The 23,482-nt window shown below is 31.2% G+C and overlaps 1 protein-coding gene across 1 annotated transcript in view; it reads right to left on the bottom strand.

The window, feature by feature from the left end:
- The window catches only part of LOC116769327 (homeotic protein proboscipedia), a 37,760-nt gene extending 15,677 nt beyond the window's left edge, over positions 1 to 22,083 (bottom strand). The window contains exons 1-2 of the mRNA XM_032660395.2: positions 21,921 to 22,083; positions 13,814 to 14,448 (exon numbers count right to left, since the gene is read on the bottom strand). Of these exons, the coding sequence (XP_032516286.2) occupies positions 13,814 to 14,291 (478 nt within the window). The 5' untranslated portion in view covers positions 14,292 to 14,448; positions 21,921 to 22,083. The remainder of the gene's footprint in view (positions 1 to 13,813; positions 14,449 to 21,920) is intronic.
- Positions 22,084 to 23,482: the final 1,399 nt, after the last annotated feature.

The following is a 23,482-nucleotide window of genomic DNA, read 5'->3' as shown; positions in this document are numbered from 1 at the left end:
TGTATATACTCGTGAAATCCATAGAAAAATAAAGTATTATGCTGTTAGCGTTTATCACACACACACACACACACACACACATATATGTATAAGTGTATATTGATTATCAGATGATTGATAAGAAAATTTTAGGCTTATTATTAACAAAATAGTACTCATGTTGAAAATTTCCAGATACCAGATAGAATTTAAAAGGGCAGTCGTTTTTTAATATGTACTTAATGTGGTTTTAGTCCAGTGTTCAGCGATAACATTGTCCAAGGTAAAAACGACAACGTAAATTGGCGAGTATGAATTACAACGTTGATACTGTCCAGAGCGCTATCAATCATCTTGGGCCAGGTCGCTGAGGGTCGAGATTGCTATGCGGATAACACTGACCTCCTGATCTATTATCAAAGGTTTTAGAAGCTGAATGTGTAATGGAAAATGGCTTTATAGACATTCTATCTTAATTAATATAAAATCCATGATTTCTTAGTATAGACGTTTTATGACTAGCTTTCGAATAATATAAAGAAGTTAAAAAAAAAATCTGATTCTTATTAATTTTGATGAATACCTTTTTTGCATTAATATTAAATAAATTTCTTAGTATATCTAAATTTTATATAATAGTAGCATCTAGCAAAAACAGCAACTTCGGCCAATGACCTAATTCAGCATGAAATTATCCTAAGATTAAATCGGTAGCCCCGGGCCTGGTACGGACAGTTCATTTTTAATAATAAATGAGACGAAATCAAGACATGACGAATAAATGAATCTAGAACTTGACGAATAAATGAATATGGAATATGATAAATGGTAGGCTTGGATCCCTCGCGTAGATTTTTTCTTTGGCTCCGACCGAACGGAAGACGCTGGCTTTTTCCTTTTGTAGTTGGACAACTTAAGCGTTTTTTGGACTACCCCGGCTGAAATGATATTTATCATTTCATATAAAAGTTTCGATCAATTCCATTGTTGTTTGGTCAGTTGGACGTATGTGATGTTATGTGTTCTTAATGATAGCTTAACATATTTGATTAAAGAAATGGATTTAGCTTATGGTGTCAAAATATACGGTATTAATGATATTTGTGAACTTTTGATACATTTTCTACCCGTCGTTATTTTTAGTCTACGAAAATTAATTATCTTTTGGACGCAAAAATTATTTTTTTAATTTTGATTTACCTAATTTGTAATTTTTCTCTTCGCATATTCGATAAGATCAATCCATAGCTTTTGCACACAGATCCAATTTTTCTTTTTTTCATAGGTCAATAAATAAGGAACTTTATCGATATTGAACCAGTATAAAATAAATATATTTATATATATTATATAAAAATGCCATCTAGGATGAATATTTAATCCGTCCCGCGTAATCCGTGACTGCACTAGTCACTGACACGTGCTTCTATGATAAAGTACCCAGGCAGATTATGCAAATTCTTAAATTTCACATTCCGTCTCTTTCTGACATGGTCTGAAATCTCCATCTGTCCCTGTCTACAGCGATCTGTTCACCCCTATGAAGCAGTGGCTGATGGATGATGCGTTATTCCAATAACAATCCGAATATCGTATGTTACATTTTTGAAAGTCAGGTTAGTGTTAGTTTTGTTTAATCTATGGAAGCATTGAGACAAACCATAAAAGAAGATTTTTTTTGGTAAATAACAAATATTATTATTGATAAATGACAGGTGAAAATTCAGTGGCATTTCATGATTTATTTTAGGTTCAAAGTTAGTTATAATTGTGAAAGTTGAATGTAAATACCTATTGCTGTTAGGGGTTTTGTTTAAATAGTTTTAGCAGATATTATCATGTAAATATATTCTACGTCACGAATCTCGTAAATATCTTAAAATTTATTAATTATGATTTTTTTATGATTATGATTGTGATATTATTATAATTATGTTTGAAATTCAGTTAAATCTATACACATTGACAAATCTTGACTTTTACTTATTACTCGTATTTGTGTCAAAATATAATCTGTCAAATAATAAAATCTTTGATTGTATACCCGAAAGAAAATTAAAAAATTTTATAAAAAAGTAGGTTTTTTTGTAAAACTGGTTCAGCTTGCTATGAGGAATCTCTGAAGAACGATACGAATGACTGTACGTTATAAAGTATTAGCCCGCGGTGTTAATAAGTGGTTTGTAATCCAACGTCCTATGTAATCACCGGTTTGAAATAAAAAATAAATATTACATAGCTCTCGTATATTTATTTATGACATCGGTGTGTGCGTTAGTTTTATTGTGTATGAGTATCTGTATCTTTGTGCGTGTTTGTAACGATACGCAATCGTCGTTTTGATAGACAAAATGAATTGGTATAATTAGTTGTATGGAATATAAAAGAAATTAAAACTTTGGGAAATATAACCATACAAATACAATAAAAGTATGTATCTCAAATAATAAGAGTATTGTTACATAACAAGAATTTTTTTAATGTACATGTGCTAAACAAGAGTTCTGCTTTTGTCCATTGAGATTTAAGCCAGGGTGAATGAATCAGCAGTATCCGCTTACAACGACTTCTGGTAACATATGCATACCCGGGAATGACTTGCAGATCACTGACAGGGTGCTTTTAATTGGTCTTAAGTGAAACAATTCAATTTGCTACTCACTAAAATGATACTTGGGTTCACATTCCTCGTTTGATATGTTTTTTATCTATTGAACATATATTTTTTCAATATATTAAAAGTGTTAAAAATATCGAAAAAAAATACTCAGAACTATAGATTTTAATAATAATTATTAAAGTATATAGGTATTGAATGGAGATAAGTCACACTTTTAAGAACTTGTGAAAATGTAATGTATATCTCAAAAGGAAAAGTTTGGAAGATCAATACAGAAATAACACGTGTCTAAACCCAAAACCCTTTCTGAATCGAATATTGAAATTGTGTTTTAATGTTAAAAAATGTTGTGCCATATTGTATAAATAAAGTTTCAAAATTACGGTCATAATTCAAACACAGTATTGAGCAACATTTCTCAAAATGCACCACCTATTTACAAAATAATAAATGCTGCAAGGTGTACATTACATCAAAAAGAAAATAGTGTACAGCTGTAAAAAATACTGAGTTCTCTGTGTGTATTCGACAAGAGTGTGGGTAGGCAGCAATATAAAGTGCGGTTGTCGTGCTATAGGTATGTGTAGGCATAGGCCCTCTCCCCGCGCGGTCATTAGTGTACCCAACCCCGCGAGAAAGTATGATTTTACTCCTATAAAGCTGTATTTCTACTCCATACAGGAATTCGAATAGGCATGGAGAAGTTCCCGGGTTCCGAGAAAGGACATGTGGTGCGTCTACTTGTAAATTATTTCACAATTTCAACGATCACAATATGGCGGGCGTACGTTAATTTTGTAGATATTTGTGGAAACTTTGCTACGAAATGTTACTTCTAGAACTTAGAATTAAATTTTTACTTCATTAGTTATATAATATTCAGATTTTAATTGGTTTCTGTAGTAACGGTGGTTAGAGGATTTGCTGATTGAAAATTCTCTCCTATATAACATAGTCACTGTATTCTTTATTTTTCTGGTTTTTTTGCTTAAAAAATTCCAGTATGGATATAATTTGAATAAAATATATTAAAACATTTATTTTAACTTAAGTGTGATCGTTGTATGATATTTATATAAATTAAAAACCCACATTAGGTATCGTCCCAGCTGAGCAATTAGTGGCCACGTGTCCAGAGGGGAATAACCGACCGCTGAAAAAAACGACGACCAACGTGTCATCACAAAATACATATATATATGTATATACAACTTTATATGTTTGGAACCGTAACTATATATGACCGTTATAACTTTATTGAAATATTAATAACATTAATTTATAACGAAAATCTGTTTAATTACGTAATCATTCTCGATCTGAATGGTGTTTAACCGCAACGAAATATATTTTGATAAAACCGTGACAGCTCGATATATATATAAATTGTGTAACAAAATTAATAGTGTTCATTAAGACCGTAAGAAATCAAGCCTTGAGTGTTGCTTCACTGACGAGATACAAATGTGAATCAGTTTTGGGAATTATATCAAAAGTGAAGGTTCAGATATAGGTTCGTGATGCACGGATTATAAGAACGAACAATGTTTTTCTTGGCCTTTTTATATTGTTGCTATAAAATAATTTAAATGGAAACATGATTTACTATCTCAGAATTCACCTCGACTTAATCTAATTATCAAAATTGATCAATAGTAGCGTAAAGACAGCCTTATTCTGTGAACAGTACAAAACATTTATACTTATATAATATTAACATACATCAATATATATATATATCAAAAGGCTTGTCAAAACATATGGAACAAAGGTAGAGTCAGCGCGAGAGTCGCTCTCGGGTCGTTGGCATATCGATTTTCGATTTACTCCCTACATTTAAGTGGGTCAAGTACTGGCCAAGTGAGATGATCGTGTCATACAAATTTAACGCATTTTAAAATTCATATGTGTATTAATAATTTCGAGTACAATGTTTGATAAAATTATTAAAAAAAAGGCTTCTCGGTTCAAGATTTAAGTAAATACAACAATTTAGATTTTTTTATTACACAGAAATGTTTTATATTATTCTTAAATATTTCATTGCAGGGCTTATTCGTTACTATTTATAGTTTCTCTAAAACAACGTTTTAAAATTATTATTATTTTTGGGAAATACATATATATTATAGTCACATTACATTCTTTTTACTCTAATCAATTCTCTTACTAAGTCATAGTTTCTTTTACATGATTTCGATCTCGAAACTTAGGGATTTTTAAAATAAAGGTTGCTAGAAATGCTATTCCAGCAATGCTGCTATTGATATTGCTATACCGATACATACAATATATTAAGTGTATAATAATAAGAGTGATATAGTCTTCGTATTATTCAGAGGCTGACATGCTTTCTTACATATACATTTTTACTTAAATAACTAACATAGTTAAGAATTACTTCCATCGAAAACGTGTATACCACGCTTAAAAACGGAGAACCCAAATTCAGACTCCCGTATATAAATATAGAACTATAATATAGGAATTATGAAGAAAATATTATCAATTAGAGCCATGTGTCTATAAAACGAGAGTTATTGATACAGAAATGAGGAGTTTTCAAGTTTTCATTAGGGTGCGATCGAAGCAGTTAGAGCCCTTTTATTATCTACTCGCCTCTAAATTGCCGAAAAAGAAATTCTCCTTGAAAAAAGGGGAACCGAGGACAAAAACTCAGGCTAGCAACCCGCGGCGCGTTATTTAAAAATCGAACACGATAAGAGTCTGAATGTTTTTATTTTGCAAACTGAGAGGAATTTATGTGTTTTTAAAGTAAATATTACAATCGATGCCACTTTAAAGAATCACCTTGATGAGATTTTATATAGGTTCAGTCTCGGACGCTGCGTAATGTAGCGTTCGATTTTGGGTAATGGTCAACTGATAAGCAAATGATGTCATTATTGAATCGGGCTTAGTTTGTACCGTTTGGTTTTTATGTGACAACGTTATTTTGGACTGATCGTAAATTTATTCAAATGCAAACATAAATTTGGTTTTATGCATTATATTTTACGTTAATATTTCAAATGTTCTACCAATATTTTAAGTTCGATATATTTTCTATAATAAAAAGATAAAGCAATCGTATTTCGTCAAGTTATAGATATACATAAGCGGAAGATCCCCGTAAATACAGATTCCCCCGGCGCTGATAAAGAATTGGGGGTATTAAACGATTACAAATGCTTCGCGGTTCAATCAACCGCTTATAGGTGTTTTAGATAAATTAGATTATTTATTTACTTAGTTAAATTGTCTCATTTGTAAGATAAAAGGTATTTATGTTATTGTGTTAAATGCTCATAAACGTAGTAAACTAAATCAGTTTACTTATATTATGTTCATGGTTTATAATCTAAAGTTTGACAGTAATTTTCTTTATTGAGTTTTTTATGTTTGACACAACATTCACACAAATTCAAACACTCGTAAGAGACAAATCGTGATAAGGACCACCTTCATCCAGTCTTATTTATGTAGCTCAGCATCCGATTGAGAGGTCTAAGGACCGGCGACATTTACACGCTATCTACCCCTCGGAGCTACATTTATTTCCGTACGTACACTTCCCTTTGATTGTACCCCACCTTAGAAAATCCTAACTCAACTTTCAAAATAGAGAATACTGATCGCGGTATTCTAAAAGCACATCTTAATCCGTAAATTCTGATAAATAAAGCAAATGTATCGTGAAAGGACAATGGAAGACAATAAAATCGAAACAGGGTAATATTTAAGAAGTATTTTTGAGCGTGGATTCGTAAAGTTAAATGAGTTTGTTTCGAGATTGCTTTTCGTTGTGTTATTGGATCTGATAATAACTTTAGTTTGAAATTTAATGAATATGTATACTTTTTGTTTTATATAAAAAAAAAAATTCTAAAATATATTTCTTATAAATGTTTTCCGTGTTTATGTATGTAGTAATTTAAAAAAATAATAGTCTTAAGTGTTATAGACGTAAGACTTCGTGATAACCCCTGACGATTTTTATACTTCCGAGTTTCTATAGATAAGCAAATACGCATGATGGATATTAAAGGCACACCTTACATCATTTTCGTTATTACGTTGGGGGTTAAGACATGCTTCTAGAACCCCCCTTAATATGCTAAAATCAAATTAGTTCCAAGGCGGAGTGATTCCCGTGGATCGATCCAGCTCGTTGTAACGACAAGGGTGCATATCGCTTTATTACGTTTTTTGTAATGAAGAAATTTAAGACATATTTGACAAAGTGAGGAGAACTGAGGTTCAATTTAAAATTAAATTCTTTTACTATGAATACACTTACTAACAAGCCTTTTGACTGTTTAATTATTGTTTTTCTCTTGATGTTACCACTACTGGTATACGAAAAGCAAACTTTAAATAATATCCATTTATATAATGTAAAATAAATCTTCACAAGAAAATTATATAGTTAGATAACTTCGTTATCATCCAGTAGGAGTTGCAAAACGTCAATTTCCTGCGGATTCACGGCTATCAGAGGATCAGAGCATTCATTACCACGTCTTAGAATTAACACCCTTCACTAAATGACGTAACGAGATCTCGACACAGCCTTAGTGATAGGACGACGATAATTTGTAAGTTTTAAAATTATAATAAAAGTTATATTATTTTTCATTTAATATAAAATTTAATCTCTTATGACGTCTGACTCTATGTTTTTTTTTTTAATTTAATTGAATTTAGAAAAATGAGGTCATACATTTAACACAATTTCTACAATTATAATAGCATCTTATAAGAACTGTAATTCTTATAACCATCAATCAACATTTTAGCTAAGTTTTAAATAAAATCAATACAGTAAAGTTCAGGATTTGGATTAAACTTGAGACATCTTTTAACAATTGTTTCTGATAGTATTACCCATTAGGTCTAGTTTCATTATGTTATAATAAATTTAATATGTCTTTAAATATATGTAAACCTATTTATATAGATGTATGTATATATATATATATTTAGGGTGGGGATATCTATTGTAACATGACGAAAGTTTTTCATGGCTGAAATAGTACGTTTCATTAGTGTGTCTCGATCTTGGACAATTAACACCCTAAGGCTGGACAAGAATCCCTCAGAGGACTTGTAGAGGAAAAGACGAACACGAGCCCTCTTTATACAGGGTGTTTTACAAGGTATGTAATAAATATTTTTTTTAAATATAAAATTGAATAAAACTTTTTTAAATATAATAGAAAAATACGTGATATTAAAGAAATAATGCCATAAGTTCCCTAACATAGCTAAAACGTATTATTGTTATCTTAAATGAAATAAAAGTAAATCTAATCTATCATAGTTATCTAAACGGTACAAAAATAAGATATTCTAAGATACAGTTGTTTATGCAGACCCCAGTGGCTAAACGTTGCGCTGACGGTGACTAATGACGGATGCACTAATAGTTGTGTCGCGTAATATATCATGTGAGGGAAATGGGGAGAAAACCATCCTATCACTCCCGACCGTGATAAGAATTACTTTGTTCGGTTATAATTCGATATACGGAATGTCTCTTTTTTATATTCAGTAAAAATATTCATGTACGTCTCTTGCCTTCCATTGCCATAAAACATTAATGCATTACATTTGATTATATTTTGTCATCTAATGTTCATATTTCTGTTGGTTATCATATTAATGGAGACATGAAAATATAAATTGCAATACAAAAATATCTAGGCTGTAATACGTAGCTATATTAGATATCTTTTTTTCAGCCTCACATCAGCAAACATTTAGTTAAGTGTCGCATAGCAGGGGTTTCAAGATTAATACATCTAAGAGGCCATGTTAGTGGTGCAACAATTTGTCTCTATAAATGTTGACTCAGCGCCTCGGTTGCTTTGCGGTGTCTACGCGCGATTAGCCCTAAATTTATTGTTTAATTTCAAAGCTGTTATTAATAACTGTGGTGATTAAACGTATTTTGAGGCTAGACATTTTGATTTCAGCGTGTTCTTGAGGTTCCATTAGGATATGTTGGTGTCGCACGTCAGTTTGAAATGTTTATTTACATTCCTGATGATATAATTAGGCGGAATAAGCTGTGAGATAGATGAAATTATATTTTGTTTATGGATAAGTATGTGTAAAATGTTTGTGTTTATTAAATATTAAGAAAGTAAGTAAAACGACTGAGTAGATCTATTCAAGAATTTTCAACTTCATTATAAGACAAATATAGAATAGGTGTTAATGACTTTTTTCTTTGTTCATTAATTACATCATCACTTTTGGATTTTTTAACATCTAAATTGACATGTTTTCAGTTATAAATAATGGAAATAAGACGATAAGAGCAAATATATAAGAAACATAGTCGTAATATTTTTTTGTTAATTTTATTATTATCGACTTATTTGCTGCAAATATTTGAATGATACAATGTTTCTAAATAACACATCGAGAATCAAGTGTCTAATAGTAAATTTTAATATATATGGAAACTTAGTTAATTACGGCCAGCTAGTGTCCGGAAACCGGACGATACATACCCTCATCTCAGACAATATTCTACGTGTCACTGGCCTAGCACACAGAACACATTAAGACGATAAGATTTATTAAACAAATATAACACTTATTACTGAAATTGAAGACACAAAATTCAATGGTCTTTTAAGTCCATATAACCTTTGTTTAGGGTGAGATGCTAGAAGATACTTCGGTTTGGTTAACCGAAAATATGCTCCAAGCTTATGACGTTCATGTCTAAAATGTTGTGCAGTGTTGCGGTGATAGGAGGGTTTATGCGTGTAAGATGATGCTTGTTTAGAACTTCGCTGATATGATAAATCAGTTTACAGCAAACATCTCTCTCTCAAGGGTAGGGGTGCGAACTGCTAAACAATCCCGCGTTAAATGAGAAAATTGTTTCATAAACTGATTTGTATGACGGGTGAAGTTGTTAGTATCGTTATGCGGATTTAATTTTATTATTATAATTACGTTCACTTGATAATATTTCCTTTTTCAATAAGATTGTACAGGCGCTGTATACCTGAAGACTTTCATATAATATAAAAATGAAATAAGATATTGAGTAAATTTTGTTAAAAACTGGTATAGAATCACTAATTATTCCTTATTTATCAAAACCGGTTAGGCGGCTTAACAGCGCCATTGAATTACAGACAATTACAAAAGAACTGAGCCACAGCTTGACCGCCCACGACTATGAACGCCTCTAATAGGATTACCACGGCCTGCAGGTAAGAGTGTCTCTAATTGCTGTAACATCGTTGCCGACAGTGAACAAAGAGGCGCCCAGAAACGAAAGTGATTTATTGATTTTTCTATTGTACAAAAGTCGGATTAGACGTGTTTGTTTGTTTGTGGGGCTCCCGTTTTTTGTGTCGGATTACGCTGTGTTGATTTGAAATTTGAATGACTTGAATACCATTATCAGTGTCCGTATTAATTAATAAATTACTTATGATTCATTGAAAACATGCATCGTAAAATTAATGATATTGCTATTTTAATGATGAAAGAAAATTACGTAATTTAGTAGCAGAACTTATCAATAACACAAACGAAAATGAAATAATTTGAATGAATAAATAATTCAATAGACATTTCACAAAATAAACATCAATTTAATTAATGAAAATAACTAAAACAGAATAAAGTTGACACGTAATTCGCAACCGGTGCGGACGAAGCATTCTAAAGGGACGCTACGGGATAGGATTGATTTATGTCCCAATGATATAACAGAGGTGAAAGTGTTGGCGTAAATCATACCAATGTATTGACAGCCTATGAATACTGTTATTATACGGAATATAATATTAGCGTTTTGTTTGCTATGATTTATTTCGTGAAAAATTTTTTTTTTGTTCACTGTACATTAGCCTCGCTCCAAATACAAATGTCAATCTTATATTATCTTTGTAATGCTAGATATATGTACCTATACGTTTCGTTCGCGGTGTAGTATGTTGAGAATGAGAAATTGTAATTTATCCTTAAAATTGGATTTTTTACAAGTGATTTATAATAAATGTGACATTTTAGTAGCTTTTTTAATTAACCTACAAAGAATAAATGTTTTTTTTTACCAAAAGCACAATCATAATTTTTGATTCTTTGTAAAAAAGAGTATGACATACTATGAGAAAAAAATAAATAGGTATTGTAATTTAAGTGTATTATATACCTGGAAACATGTAATAATCTTTATAATTACACTAATTATACACATTATAACAGACTTCCTGCATGTAATATGTTTATATATTATAAAAAATACATTACAAATCTTTTTGATTCCAAAGTTTCTGAAACTGCCAAGATAGCTGACGATGTTCAACACGTAATTGGGGACACTATTGGAACCCAGCGGTTGGACTAACCTCAAATTTACGGTCATTTTTCACATAAATCAAAGAGCGCCGGCCATAAGATTTATTGCCCTTCTATTACTAATTCAGTCTACCTGACTATTGGTCTGGTTGATTCGATTCGTTATATTTTTTGTTACGCGATGAAAACTGTTTGTTAGTACATACCTGTTATAAAAATAGTTCGTTTATATTACGCAAAATCCTATTGTACTTTCAAATTCAACATTAGTTATTTTTAATTATGAATTAATTGCAACAATATTTTTTTTGATTATGTGATATGTAAATTAACGCACTTCATAGCAGAGAAAGTGTAATAGATATAATAATAATGAACACAGAAAGAATCGTATAACACTAGCGATTCATACCTATTTTTTTTTCCTAAAAACATATGAAATAACACGGAATAAGTGTAGTTAGAACCTTATTTAGATCAATGTCATTTATTTTATAAAACGTATTCGAAAATTCCAGCAATCATCATTACGTATAAAGTTATGGTAAACGTTTTGGTTGTTTAGTTACAGACTATCTATGTAACATGCGATTTACCCACGTTTAATGTTAATAAATCTTTTTTTTTTTGTTTGAAAAAGAAACATAATTAAATGATGTGTGAAGTGCAAATGGGATACATATTAAATATTTCTTTAAACTTTTATATCTGCAAATATTAAAAACTTGTTTAATTTTAAATGTCAATACTGTTGAAATTCGGTATGCATTTGTGATATTTATTAATACTGGTAGGTGGTGTTTTGCTCATAGCAGCTGCATATTTTTTTATACATCGCTATTTTGATACGAAGCTTATAAATTGAGTATCACACGTCAGTCAACCGCGAACAAATTGAGACAGTGCAAAAATAATGCTTTCATATTAAAGATGAATCGGAATGATCGATCGAGGCGAGCGTTCGTTTTAATTTCGATTCCCGAGATAGGCCGGAGGCGTGGTCGTGTGAACGATTTGTTTCATGTCCCTAGATGCCTACCTTCTGCAAGCCTCTGCTATTATATTAGGCAAGGTACGCGCTTTACTTTATTTCCTACGTCACGCAGTTCTGTCGTTAGTTTGAAAATCAAATACTTTACGTGAAATAAGTTAATCTGATCGTATAAGTACAGTTGAATAGAGAATTGAACTGAAATATTAAGGGATAAATGTAATGTTGATTCTTTGGTTATTTTAAAAATGATTACAAAGTCTTATAAATCGATAATGACCGTGAACTAATTAAAATGTAGTTAATATATATATTTTAAATAAAACGTCATTGAAAACTATGCAGTCACATTCTAGAATCAGTCAAAACTTAGTAAATCCAATATCTAAGTTTAGCACAAAGTGTCTGGTGCAGCGTGCACCGCTCGATAGCGGTGACAGTGACGGATTACCCTCTCCTATCTTATATCAGAAGTATAAAGTGATATGGATACACGAATTGTGAATATATTCTGCACGAGTCTATATAAAAAATGTATCCCATACGAAGCGAGTAGAACATTTTGATGTATTAGATAACTGGAGCTAATTACCCTTGTTCAATACCCCCATTTTGGTTTAGAGATGAATTCTTGTGTGAGAAATTCTATTATATTAAAATAAACGACAGGAAACAGAAATAAACTCGTTTGGATGTCAGTCGTTAAGACGAAGACGGAAACGTTAGTTCAAATAAAACAAAAGTTGAATGTAAATTTTTAGAGTTCCTGATTTACATAAATGTATTGCAAGGATATGAAATAATTTTCTATAAACGCTCAAATATATGGTAGAGTGTTTGTAAATTAGTCTAGGTATCTGGGCAGCGTTAATATAATGTGTTGAATGAGGCGTTTGGCCCCCTGGCGAGCGCCGCGGGAGCCGGCTTCTGTTACAGTAAAGCGTTAATCGTACTCAAATATGAAATACAGGAACACGATTACAAGTGATTTTTTTTAAGTAATAGAAACCAAAATGTATTTTTTAAATTCACTTTTTAAACATATTTAAAATGTTCAATAATTGATTTTTGAAATTCTGTTCCGGTATTGGAATGTTTTTTCTTTTTGTGTAAAATTTCAAGTTTTGATAATATTGATTGTTATTCAAATTATAACAGATCCAAATGAACATTGGACATGTTGGGGCCAGGTGAGGTCACGTTCTCACGGGTCTGACATATGATGATGGATCATCTAGAACAGTATTGTTTAGTGTCCCGTCGACAAATTTGGGGTGTTTAGTCTTCTAACATAATTTAATATTTAATAAAGATATTATAAAATCATAGAAATTTGGTTACCAAAAACTGGAGTAATATAACTACTAACGTAATGGAAGGCTAGCTTTTATCGAAGCATACTATTAATACTGCATTCACAGAACCGACACATTAAAACTATGTTCTAAAATGTTCTCACTTATAATTTGTGCTCATAGTGCATATCGAAAATTTCGTTCCGTTAGACGGCGCGGCGGGTCGCTGGTTCGGATAATACCACCAGCGATACCACTCCCACCACAAGCCAAAACAGTTACAGACATGAGACGTCGTCGCGCCATACAATTCAATATATTTCGGAGTAATTTGATGTTCATTAAAGCAGCTTGGGACCAGAACACAATGGTTGAATGGCCATTTGTAGCTGCTGTTGAAAGGCACAATAATGGTTCTTACGTTATTCACCTAGCTGTTAGTACCACTTATAAAACGAAATTTTCCATTCTTAAGAAATATTATCTTTTTCATAGTGCTGTCGACATGTTTTGTAATGATTCAAAAATATATTTTTTAATATACAGTAGAAAAATTAAAGTTTGCAAGTATATTATAAAAAAATAATAACTGACCTTGCTGACTGCTCTTTCTCGTTGTTTTCTTTTCTTTCATCCATGGATATTCGGGAACATTGAGGCCGCCGCCTGGGGACGGAAGATCGGGTGCATAACCTGGTGGTGTGTGTTGAGGGCTGAGTTCACCTCCTCCCAACTGGGGAAGTGCGGTCATAAATTCTGCCATAGAGGGTTGGCTATTGATGAAACCAGTTTCCGTACAGGTTTCGAGCATAGGATGAGGAGCTCCAGCTGCCGTGACCGCAGCCAGCCAGAAACCATTTCCACCATGTTCCATTCGATGTTCCTGTCCAGGTGCTGGCCCCATCGGTGGAGTATTCCTCGTCTTCACTGCGAACTCCTCTTCCATCTCATCTCGCACCCCCATACCAATTCTCGTCTGCTGCTTTCCTCTGACAGGAAACTCTTCGCATTTTATTTTGCGCACCAAAGGGTTACTGTCGAGCGGCAGCGCGGTGTTGCATATCTCTTGCATCGCTGCCGGTGTCAACAAATCAAGTGGAACTCATTAGTATCTCGAATTAGTCTTTCTTTTCGCAGCATGTGCTAGCATTTTCATTAACATGTGACTTTCTTTAGACGAACTGTTCTATCCAAATTGTATAATGTTAATGCAAAATGCATTACTCGATCTGAAATGGAAGTAAAACATTAGTTGCTTCTTGAGATTATAAATGTGTGTTTTGCTTATTATTGATTTTTTTTTGTAATTACATTGAAAGTTTAAGTTAGATAGTTATCTTTCAATATTGTGATATACCTTATTAATACTTAAATATATTTTATGAAGTAAACAGAGTAATATGTAAATGCAGAAGAGGGAGTCGATCTCTTGGTTATATTCCAATTATTCGCGGACATTCGACATAACTGCTGTTTTGTGTCGAATAATTTAAGCTCCACTCGTAATGAGCTCGAGAATAATGAGCGCTCGAAATTGTTTATTGTAATTTAGAGACCATCATGGAATGTACAGCACGTAATGTCGACGCAACAATAAAGTTATTAAAAATGTCATGAACACTGCTGAATAAAATATGTACAATGATGGGATAATGAACAACGCGACAGTTATATGATAAAAACGGTCAGATATCATCTAAATATGGAAATATTATATTTAACACCACCGTAACATCCGAGTTTAAATCCAGTTCGTACTGAAACTATGTACTATATCATATACCTCTTACTTTGGAAGGATTATATAATCCTGGGGTGCTTTCATCTACAATAAATGCATCTTGAAGCATGTTTTAATAAATTCCATTTAAACCACATCCTGAATTTTATTAGTAAAATTACAACAAGATTTTCCTCTTTATGGGGTACGTCCGATGGCCATAACTGTATGCATTGAGATCCCTTCAAAAGTAGTGAAATTCGCGAGCCAGACAGCATCGCAGCTTTCGCCTTTGAATGTCAATTAAAATTCAAACCACGTACGAAATACGATTTTTTCCACTGGAATTTGCGGCGCGCCCGGGAGGTATGGCGTGATCGCGCCTTTTTTGTTTTATTTTATTTTTTTTCCAAACTGGAACGGCTGGCGGTTAAACCTATTTTAATGTGTATGGGTTGCTCTTTTGAATTAAAATTCTCGGTACGTTTTCATATGTGAATAGACAATGAAATGTAATTTCCTCTGTATGACCCGTTCGGTGTTCCTCTGTATGACCCGTTATGATTCGTTATGCCGTTTATAATTTTGTTGTATTAGTTAATAACAAAAGGTTGATTACGAAGCATGTTTTTGTTTTCATCCGAAAGTCAAAGTATCTGCTATGAAATAACTATTTAATATTCAAAATGATGTATCTTGTAGAAAAAGAATCTATTTGACACATAATATTCTTCTCTTAAAACTTTCATAATCTTATTGAGATTGGATCTTCTTCACAATGAATGTATATATCGCGTCATTGGAAACCTTCAAATGATTTGAACAAGCACGGTGCATTTGTGTCAAGATTGTCAAGTTGTCGTTTATCAAGAAACCAGAGTTCAAGGGTAATGGGGCTTTGAGTTATAATCGAGGTTCATAGATTGCAAGGTCTCGGAGCATCACCATACAGCGTTAACGTTGGATTTTATTTTTATTAATCTTTTCATCGACTGAATATAATGAATATAGTACATACATACATACATCTCGTCTGCCCGTGATCACGGTTGCTGCAAAGTAACCGAAACGTTGGGATTATGTAGTTTTTTAAATAAAAAAATTCGCGTAGTATATCCGAATAATATTAGTTTCTATATTTTTAGAATTTTCATCATTCATCCATCCATCAGGCGACACAAGTCCATTTCCGGACATACACGTCCCCCAAAGGTTTATCATATATTAATCCGTGTTATAATATATGCATTATAAGAACAAAATATTATTGTGGTTAAGAGGAAATAGCGAAATTTAATGTTTTATGTTCAAATAATTAAAAGGAACTATTTCCACGTCTTATTTATGTAAATTATTTTCATAGTTTTTCTCACTTATTTGATTTCATGATATAAAATTTTCATCCATCCTGTAGTAGATTTCTTTGTGGGCATGTTTTCTATTACTCGATATATTACGTTATATTATTATTATAAGTCGAGGTTAAAAATCATTGCTCACCGACTGTTAGATATTTAAGATTGTTCCATTCATTCCCTCTTGTTTTAGCAAGGGTTCGTGCCATTTCACTTTCCTCTCCCCCGAGGGTGCCCTTTTAAAAACGCATAAAACGGAGCGCAGTCTACTTATGAATTTGTTTATGATCCTATTTTTATAAAACGACGTCTCACTCAAATCTTTCAGCTTACGAAATAACAATTTTCCTAATTTCGCATCCATAAATCTTTATTGATATGAGTGTGTGGATAAATTCAATATTATAATACTAAGAAACCTGCAAGGCGCTTTATTTATTTGCTTTATTAAGTAATAGAGTGAAGTGTTTATTTTATGAATAATATTTACGTGAATAAAATAAATGTTTTAGGATCTACTCACTAAATTAATAAAGATTTTTCGTAATTCCTTTTATAAATGTTTTTACTTTGTTCATTTATGACAATTATGTTTTTTGAACATTTTTTTTGAAAATGTTATATTATATATATAACGTATCAGAAAAAAAATTTAAATAAATTCATATTAATTGAAAATATAAAAAAAATATATTTCTAAACGAGATTTTTTATTGATGAGATCTAAGACTTTCATTAGTTTTAATCATTTAAATGAAACTAATATTTTTCGAATATACAACGCATGCTTTATTTTTTGTTAAAACTACATACTCCCGACGTTTTGGTTACTTTTCAGTAAACGTGATCACGGGTAGACGAGATGTAGGATGTAGTCTAATGACAATACAAAACAAAATAACTGATTGTGATCCAACGGTTGCATGTTTATTTTTTATTATTTTACAGTTCCTATATTTCAGAAAGAACTACTTGAAACTATAATATACGTACGTTGAATGATCGTACACACCGTCAATCCTCAATACGCCTTTTTGTTATTGTACATAATTATTTTATACATTTCGCATATATTATTAAATAATTTGTCATAACTTCTAAACTTATCTATACATATTTTCATCATGTCCCATGTGAATAGCCTACGTTTTTATTATTTATGTGTACAAGAAGAACTGGCTTCTAAAATATACATATGGAATTGGAATTACCATGCCACAATACCTTATAAATACAGCTATTTAGCATTAATTTTAGTTAAAAACACGAAGTAAATAACATCTGCGTGACAGTACCCAGTGGTTAGGGCCCAATTTGCCGGCCGTAACGATTTCCTCTTCGGGGAATAGGATGGCGTGCCGCCCACTGCATACATATGTATAACATATCATGCAGTCAATATATACAGCAGGTTATAATTTATGCATTCGACGTGAATTATATGGGCATGTAGACTGAGAGAATTGAATTTTACTAACCGAAACGTTATTTAAACTAAATAGCGAATATTTTCTGTACATTTTTTTACACTTTGACAAGTAATTTTAAAAGCATAGACAAAAATAAAGTTAGACTTTTAATTGTGTTCTAAATTCAGACTGGATTAATGTTAGGTATATTTTAAAGCTGATATCATTGTTGCAATTACAGTGAATATATAGAGTGGACAATTGGACATCGTGGAATTCAGAGATAGAATCAGTTTAGCTCGTCTCATGTCATTGTTTAATACAGAATAATTCCCACGCGATGCTATGACGATGTAATGACAGATGGTAACTGAGCTCTTAAGAACTACCTACGACATCCTCAAAATACAATACCATTCGATTTTAGGCTTTAAGATGTATGTGATTAGAAACTTCAATTATATACTGTAATTTCGGCTTTCAGATAGACAATGCATATTATATAAAATTAAAATAAGCCAGAGAACAGTTACCTTGACAAATATTTATTTAAGTTTACAATTGTAACCGCAGTATGAAGATAATAATAATTAATTTAACATTAGGTATATGTTTGACTAATGACAGCACAAAACAAACGAACTGATTAAAAAAAAAATGTTTTTTTTTTAATTATGTATTCGATGAAGAAAGAAAGAAACTCAATTTTTCAATAAAATCTTTAAAAAAATCTGTACTTTGTATCAGAGTAGCCCGAAGTCGATTTTCGAACAAAGGTAAAGGTAGGTAAAGGTTTTTACAAGTGAGGAGTGAGTCCACACCACTAAAACAATATATGACTCGATAATTTTTCTATGAATAACAGTGAAATAGTTTATATTTAATGATTCCGAATAAAATTTTATAAAAAAGACATATGTGATCATGATTAAACAAATATAATCACGATTATTTAACGAACTCGAGCTTTAATAATAAGTTTTTCATCTAAAGAGAAAATCTCCATACAACGTGGGTACTGGAAACTCCATTAGAAATTATCTCGGACTCATCGTCAGAACTTATTTGTGCCTTACAATTAACTTTCTAATCTATCTCTTGCTGCACTCGACAAAAACACTTTGAATAATATTTTTTATAACATTCGTATGTTAAAACTGAATGTGCATTAATATTATTATCTGATTCCAACGCCGATGGAGACGATGCTATAAATTTCACTTTATGTTCCTCAGACGTTATAAATCTATGTAAATGATAATTTCAGCATAGTAAGATTTTATTTTACGATAAATATTTAATATTTTTATGTTAAATAGTTTGAAATTTTTAAAACATAATTTATTATACCTACCTAATTATAAATGTATTTATATAAAAATATATTGTTTAAAAATAGACGTATAAATCAATTACAATGCACCAGTTATACCTCAATTTAATGTACATACATATGATCCGGTAACATAAAAGTTAAATTACCTCGTAGTTGTTTATCCTTAGGTAACAGTTGGTACGTCACAATCAAATAAAGCTTATATGATACGAAGTGTCACGAGGTAGTCTGGCGGAAGAAAAAAGTGATTGGACTCGTATATGTCTGAGCGAGCAGAGATTCATGATGGATAGCCTATGGGGTGGGTTATATTTATCTGTTTTATTACCCGTGTGAACCATAACATGACATTTAATATGAAACATTTAAAATACAGATTACTATAGGCTGTTTTTAAATAGAATCAGAATCTTGAAGTTTAATTTGGAGTAACTCATGAACTATTGATTGTTATTATTAATTATAAATACCGTATTATACTTTTTTTGTTAAAGTTATTATTGGTATACGAATGTTTTGAATCTATTGAATAGGCTAAATGTTAAAGATACGTTTTGTTATAGTATTGTGATGTAATGTAATGATATGTTTTAGTACATGTGTTGTCTGATATATTTTAGTGGTTAAAAATATATAATAAATTTTATATGTAGTTTATTTAAAAGAGAGAAATTTTATGAATAAAGCTTAGCTAAAAATTTGATAGCCATAAAGATCATAATTTATTGGATTCCATTTGATAAAAAGAAAGTTATGCAAGATTTTATGAAACGAAACGAATTTTTGTTAGAATGTTAGAAAATCGTGCTTTAATTGTTTATATAAGAAGTCTTTGTAAGACACATTTAGGAAATGAGGTTGAGTCTGGAAAGTAGTAGAAGTGACAATAAAACTGTATGCAATGTAAATATCAACTCCGGCATCAAATATAATTTCATATGAGTAAACTGTTAAAAAAATATTAAATTTATTTAATAAAAAATGCAAGGATTAAATAATTAAACGAGAGTTTAGCCCTGGAAAGATTAGAAGAAAGACATCGAAGAAACTAGGAAGATGATGTCTAGTTGATGTTGATGATGGTATCCACTTAAAAAGGATATAAGGTCTTTGGAATTTTGTTGTTATGTGAGGTCAAGTGTACTAGTGCTTACGTATAAGAAATAATTTTGCTAACAACATAGACTAGTAAAAGTATGTGTGTTCTGAATATGAAAGACGATTAATTTGTTTGGTATATTTAATAGGTCCTGTATAATGCTGAGATTTGAGATAATCTCAACTTCGTTTCAATGTTTTCGGATTCAGGAATATAAATATAAGCGATGCCATGTGTATTAACTTTTGCTTTTAACAAAAATAAGATAAAAAGCGTGGCTCCAGTAAATAATTGGTTATTAATGCACATGAAACAGTAGAAAAAATTGTTAGCATTAGAAGTGATAGGTAGTTATGTGTAACTTCTGTAGAGATTTCTTGGATATTTAGATACTAGTTATACATATTGTTTTAAGAACTAATGGTACCAAACTAGGTTTGGATAAAACTGTTTGAAGCTTTTTTCGTTATGCCAGATTTAAAATGTCTAACCAAAGTTAGTTTAATTATATGACAGGTTATTTTTATTATACTTTTAATATGATTTAAAGCGAATTATCAATGCATTGAATGATGACAATCAAGATATATAACATATAAAATATTATAAAGAGAATAACATGAAAAAATGTTTGAAGAGTTGAATGTAGAGTCGCGCTACCTTAGATTTATTCAACAGTATTGTGTCCTGCACCACTATATGACTCTACATTTTAACATCTGAATACAAAGCCTGCATTCAAAACAAGCACCCTTTATTCATTCGATATAGTGCCTGGTTTAATATACAGTATTAGGATGGGCGTGTCTCCGCCCAGCGACGGAGGCGGGTCGGTTGTATGTAATACGTTAATATTATGTATGTCTGTTTGTACACTAGATATAGTTTGTATTTTATGTGACATTAATATTGAATTAACTGATTATATATGTAAAAAAGTGTCTGTTGTGTAACTACTAAGAAAAAAACTTATATGTCAATATTGTAGAGCCGGAAATACTTGACTAAATAAGGTTTGCTTGAATCACGTAATAACATTTTACGGATATTAAAATGTTGGTACATTGTAATGAAATATTCAGTCCATCTATGTACTAAGGTACTTAAAAGCATAGTAATTATACATATAGGTACATACTATATGTCTTCCAATAGACATTTGTTTCATAAGGCACAGAATAAAAAGTGCGGTCCAAAGTTTTCTTAAATAAAAAAAGTAAAGTAAGTTACGGAAAAGAACTTACAATTGACATCAACTACTAAGTAAATTTATTTGCGTTTATTTTTATAATTATTACATAAATTAAGATAATGTTAATTGTAATTACGAATTAAATATTTATTATTAATAGTTAAGAAGCCATGTTTTTCATTTGTTCTCATTCTTAATCTGTCATTTTTTTTTCCAAATTGTAGAGCCTATGAAATAAATTTTAATTTAAAATATTATAAATGTCACAAGCTCTTTTTTTTTTATGCATATTAAAATGTATAGTTATTTATAATTTTGAGATGATATATAACTATTTCGTTCAAAGTTGTTCGAAAATTAGATTCCTTAGTTTGAAAAATTTTATTTGGTTATAATTTATTGTACATTTTCATGGGAATGTCAAAATTATGTTGAATAAAACTTTCAATGGAATTATTATATAATTTAGACCTTGCTCAGAATAATATAAACAAGAATATCCCCACATCACACACCCAACTCTAACGAAACTTGGTAAGAAAATGTAGAGTCACACAAAAATTTAAACTTACGTAATAAAATATGTTTACCTCAAAACTTTAACGTGTAGAGCTGGTTAAATCACATAGAGTCATTATCAACATCACAACACATCACATTCAACACAAATGTTAATAAAACACTTGTCCAATAAAACAACACAATATCAATAGTTTGTTATCAGCTCGCTATGTCAGTGTGGCGTGGCGACTGTCAACTGTCTACTAAGCGAATCGTCACTGTTCACTTGCCGCCATGCCCATTTCCATACAGCCTCCGACTCGAAACGCTCCAAAAAACACATAAACCCAATTAAATTTGAGCTTTAAGACATACGTATAAGCTCTATAATATGATGTTCATGTTTACGAGGTTAGTGTGGATATTTGGTGTCGCGGGCCTACAGAATATATTTTTTGTCTCTGTTTCTCTTGTTTTATTGTATATTTTTTGTCTCTTTCTTATTTTATTGTAGATGCACTATTAATTTTTTGATAGATTTTCTACTAGAGCTTTTTGAAAATTTTTTGACGAATTTAATTTTGTTTTTTTTCTTTAATTTTGTATGGAAACTCCTTAGAAGTTGTTCATTTATCGGTTGACCGGCCTCTCTTTCTCCTTCACTCCCATATTTCTTGTTTGTTCCACGTAGCGCCATTGGGCCAATGGCATTTACGGAGCAACCCACCTTAGTGCAGACGAACAACACCGGGAGTTAGAGCTTTATTACAAGTGGATAGAGTTTAACATTTTTCTGTAGAGCTTCTTGTTACCGGCGTTTGTCATGCAAAAGTTCTAATTTTAAATCAACTGTAGGCGGAGCGTTCGTGTTGGTGCTTTTATATTGAAAAACAAAATGTCTTTAAAGAAAACCTGTTTTGAGAAAGTTAAGCCTTTTATGTACAGTGGATTTAAGTTTAGCTTTAGCAGCGACATAATACCTTTCGTTGTTTGAAGTAGCGTTGAAATAAAATAAAAAAGTTGAGTTACCGGCTCGACGTTTCCTTCTGTTGTTTGATTTTTATTTAGCGAACGGGACATTGCATGAGAAATGCAATGCAACAATATGGCGTCGCTTCATCTTTGAAAATTGATGCCATTCAGTTATTTCAATGCTTGGCACGTGTGTATATTTCTTATGTTTTCGTCTAGGTAGTTGTGAAATATTGATAAAATATAAGTATTAAGTAATAATATTAAAATTGTTTGGAATTAACTATAAAAATCTGTACAAATGTAGAGTACGCCTCTACATAGAGCCTACCATTGATATAGAGTTCACAAATCAATATGTTAAAGGAACGCTGAACTCATTAGGGCTGTCGGTCAAGGCCTCGCGGTGGGTCGTCTTAATTACGTCCTACGATATCTGGCGTTTTCCTCCATTTGTTGTATTGTAGTTTTGAATTTCATATTAATTTTATTGTTTTGTGTTGTTATAAAAATATGTTATATTAGAAATGTAGACTTAAATAAGACTGGATGTGTTCTTATGAAATTAAGTGGTTCTTTGTGTAAATTAAATGCATTTTTTTAAATATATTTTTTATTTCGATTAAAAATATTTGTATTTCTACAAAGACGTTATAATTTTAAATATTAATAATGTTTA

This window comes from Danaus plexippus, chromosome 5 (assembly GCF_018135715.1).
Source record: "Danaus plexippus chromosome 5, MEX_DaPlex, whole genome shotgun sequence".
Taxonomy (NCBI): domain Eukaryota; kingdom Metazoa; phylum Arthropoda; class Insecta; order Lepidoptera; family Nymphalidae; genus Danaus; species Danaus plexippus.
Note: the sequence above shows the minus strand (reverse complement) of the source record. Positions and strands in the feature narration are given on the sequence as shown.